Source organism: Bison bison, unplaced genomic scaffold, assembly GCF_000754665.1.
Source record: "Bison bison bison isolate TAMUID 2011002044 unplaced genomic scaffold, Bison_UMD1.0 scf7180017864067, whole genome shotgun sequence".
In the NCBI taxonomy this organism is placed as follows: domain Eukaryota; kingdom Metazoa; phylum Chordata; class Mammalia; order Artiodactyla; family Bovidae; genus Bison; species Bison bison.
Window position 1 is genome coordinate 14,654 of NW_011494639.1, and position 4,287 is coordinate 18,940.

A 4,287-nucleotide genomic window follows, 5' to 3' on the forward strand; every position below is an offset into this window, starting at 1 on the left:
CCTTTAGGATGGACTGGTTGGATCTCCTTGCAGTCCAAGGGACTCTCAAGAGTCTTCTCCAACACCACAGTTCAAAAGCATCAGTGCTTCGGCGCTCAGCCTTCTTCACAGTTACACATTTTACTGTAGGCCACAGTGGGTCCACATGCAGGAACTCTCTATTCAGTTGAGTTCCAGATTTAGCGTATCCATGATATTTTAAGGAATGTCTTCCTCAATTTACTATAGTGTAGAAAGACAACCCTATAAACATTTTTTTCATTTTTATCCACATTTTCTAATTGCTAAAGAACATAGTAACTTTTCTTTTCTTATTTAGTTTTTATCTGATTGGAGCAAGAATTCTATATTGTGAAATTTCTGAAAATAATGTGAACTGGAATGATGATTCCCCAACATGTGAAAGTAAGTACATCCTCTCTTTAGAATATAGAGCAGCATTTCTCCAACTTTTTGATGTGGTGAGTGTGAGTGAGTGAAAGGTGCTCAGTTGTGTCTGACTCTTTGCGACCCCAAGGACTATACAGTCGATGGGATTCTCCAGGCCAGAATACTGGAGTGGGGAGCCTTTTCCTTCTCCAAGGGATCTTCCCAACCCAGGGATTGAACCCAGGTCTACCGCATCGCTGGCAGATTCTTTACCAGTTGAACCTCAAGGGAAGCCCCTTTGATGCAGGGATCCCTTTATTCTTTTAAACTAAAGTAGACATCCAAGAGCTTTTCTTTATATGGGTTATGTCTACTGATATTAATATTATACTGGAATTAATTAAAGCTGAAAAAAATTTAAATAATTATTAATTCATTTTTAAGGAGAGTAATCTTAATACATGTAAATATATGCAACAAATTTTTATGAAAAATCAAAAGATTTTAAACCAAATAGAATTGTAGTACTGTTTTACCTTTTTCCATATTATTTAATTTTTTTCTAGATTCCACGCACACTTTTTAATTTTTTTAAGTTAATTTATTTTTGGTTATGCTGGGTCTTTGTTACTATGCACAGGTGTTCTCTAGTTACTGTGAGCAAGAGGCTACTCTTTTTTATTTTATTTAATTAATTTATTTATTTTTACACAAAAGTCATTTTGTATTGGAGTATAGTTGATTAATAATTTTGTGATAGTTTCAGTGAACAGTGAAGGAATTCAGCTGTACATACACATGTATCTATTCTTCCTCAAAGCCCCCTCCCATCCAGGTTGGCACATAACATTGAGCAGAGTTCCATGTGCTATACAGTAGGTTTTTGTTGGTTATCCATTTTAAATATAGCAGTGTGTACATGAGCTTTTCAAAGTCCTCAACTATCCCTTCCCCTCGGCAACCATGAGTTCGTTTTCTAAGTCTGTGAGTCTCTTTCTGTATTCTAAGTAAGTTCATTTGTATGATTTCTTTCTAGTTTTCACATACAAGGGATGTCATATGATGTTTCTCCTTCTCTGTCTGACTTATTTCACTCCAGATCACACTCTCTAGGTCCGTCTGTATTTTGCTGTGAATGGCCTAATTCATTGGCTGTATATATATATATATACACCACCTCTCCTTCATCCGTTCCTACGTCGATAAACATTTGGGTTGTCTCCATGTCTTGGCCGCTGTAGACAGTGCTGCAATGGACACTGAGGGGCATGTATCTTTTCGAGCCATGTTTTTCTCTAGGTATATGCCCAATAGTGGGATTGCAGGGTCATACGGTAGCTCTATTTTTAGTTTTTTAAGGAGCCTCCATACCGTTCTCCATAGTGGCTGTACCAATTTACATTCCTACCAACAGTGCAGGAGGGTTTCCGTCTCTCCACACCCTCTCCAGCATTTGTTGTTTGTGGATTTTTTGGTGATAGCCATTCTGACCAGTGTGAGGTGATATCTCATTGTCATTTTGATTTGAATTTCTGTAGTGACCGGTGGTTTTGCATGTTTCCGTGTGAGGCTGATCTTCATTTCGGTGCACAGGCCTCTCCCTGCGGTGTGGAGCACAGGCTCCGGATGCAGGGCTTCAGTGGCTGCAGCGCAGGGCTCGTTAGCTGCGGGTTGCAGGCCCTGGAACCCTCTGGCTTCCATGGCTGTGGCCTACAAGCTTTAGCTTCCCACAGCATGTGGAGTCTTCCCAGACCAGGGATCAAACCTATGTCCTCTGCACTGACACATGGATTCCTATCCTCTGTACACCAAGGGAGTCTGCAAATTACTTTAATATCTGGCTTAAAGGAAGACATCTGGATTCAGCCTATTGCAAAATCACACAGTTTACAATCACACAGTAACCTCTGAAAAATTTAACCATACTCTCAAAGAGATGAAACTGAAAAATGACAGTAATAGTCTTAATTATAGTAATAGTATTAATGTTAACAATCAATTTGTTAGTGGAGATATTTATAAATCATAAAGGATTTTCTTAGCACAGAGTTTTATTTTTAATCACAAGTACATTTTTGCATTAAATTGTCAGCCTCTTTTATGATGGTGAAAACAAAACTTAGAATGGCCTTGCAGATAAATATATGTATGTCATATTTCAGGAATAAGCTTCATTCTAAAAGTTAATTTCTAAATTAATCGTTTGAATTTGAAATAGTACGTTTTGACATAGAGACTTTCTTCTAATTGGATATTGGATTCACAGCTAGCTTATATTAATCACATGTTATGAATTATTTGAAGGAAGTTCAGGACTTTGCTAATGCTGTCTCACTATTTTATCTTTGCTTCATGTCCTTTTCCCCCCTTTAAAGAGATTTTGTGTTCCACACCTGGAAATATAAAAAATGGAAGATTTACCGTTTACAAGGATGAATATCAGTATAATGAGATAGTAATTTATATGTGTGATCCTTCAAATGGACCAGATGAATATTCCCTTGTTGGAGAGAGTACGCTTATTTGTGTTGATTATGACAGATGGAGCAGTGATCCTCCGGAGTGTAAAGGTAATAATATTTCCATTTATTTCCTCCTGAGTCTGCAAAGATCATGGAAGCACTTCATAAATAGTTTTACCTACAAGTAAACAAAACAGTCATAAAGTTACTCCTCTTGCTAAATTGACTTCTAATTTAATTTAATATTGGTCAAATCAAATTAAAAGATAAGTCTAGTTGCAGAGTTCCCCACCAGTCACTCCACATGTCCTTGGCATTCCAATTTATACATCATGAGCTACTGTGTATATGCATGAGCTAGAACTTTTTGGTTTTCTTGTTTGTTTGAAAGCATCAGAAAACTCAACACACCCTGGCTTAAGAAATAAGAAAATTTTATCTTGTATTACAAGATCTCTGAGACTTCTGGCTACAGGAATATTAAAAGACTAACCCACTAAGTATCCATCACTATATGAATAGATAAAGAAGATGTGGTGTGATGTGGTGTGGTATAGTGTATGTGTGTAATGGAATATTCAGTTCAGTTCAGTCGCTCAGTCATGTCCAACTAACTCTTTGTGACCCCATGAATCGCAACACACCAGGCCTCCCTGTCCATCACCAACTCCTGGATTCTACTCAAACTCATGTCCATCGATTCGGTGATGCCATCCAGCCATCCTCTGTCGTCCCCTTCTCTGCCTGCCCCCAATCCCTCCCAGCATCAGGGTCTTTTCCAATGAGTCAACTCTTCCCATGAGGTAGCCAAAGTATTGGAGTTTCAGCTTTAGCATCAGTCCTTCCAATGAACACCCAGGACTGATCTCCTTTAGGATGGACTGCTTGGATCTCCTTGCAGTCCAAGGGACTCTCAAGAGTCTTCTCCAACACCACAGTTCAAAAGCATCAATTCTTTGGTGCTCAGCTTTCTTCACAGTCCAACTCTCACATCCATACATGACTACTGGAAAAACCGTAGCCTTGACTAGATGGACCTTTGTTGGCAAAGTAATGTCTCTGCTTTTAAATGTGTTATCTAGGTTGGTCATAACTTTCCTTCCAAGGAGTAAGCGTCTTTTAATTTCATGGCTGCAGTCACCATCTGCAGTGATTTTGGAGCCCCCAAAAATAAAGTCTGACACTGTTTCCACTGTTTCCCCATCTATTTCCCATGGAGTGATGGGACCAGATGTCATGATCTTAGTTTTCTGAATGTTGGAAGTGAGAAATAGATTTAAGGGACTAGATCTGATAGACAAAGTACCTGATGAACTATGGACGGAGGTTCCTGACATTGTACAGGAAACAGGGATCAAGACCATCCCCATGGAAAAGAAATGCAAAAAAGCAAAATGGCTGTCTGGGGAGGCCTTACAAATAGCTGAGGAAAGAAAAGAAGCAAAAAGCAAAGGAG

The 4,287-nt window shown here is 38.8% G+C and overlaps 1 protein-coding gene across 1 annotated transcript in view; it reads left to right on the plus strand.

Moving 5' to 3' along the window:
* LOC104986340 (membrane cofactor protein-like) overlaps positions 1 to 4,287 on the plus strand; it is a 43,081-nt gene that overhangs the window by 5,622 nt on the left and 33,172 nt on the right. Inside the window, exon 2 of the mRNA XM_010836876.1 lies at positions 2,745 to 2,939. Coding sequence (XP_010835178.1) covers positions 2,745 to 2,939 — 195 coding nt within the window. The remainder of the gene's footprint in view (positions 1 to 2,744; positions 2,940 to 4,287) is intronic.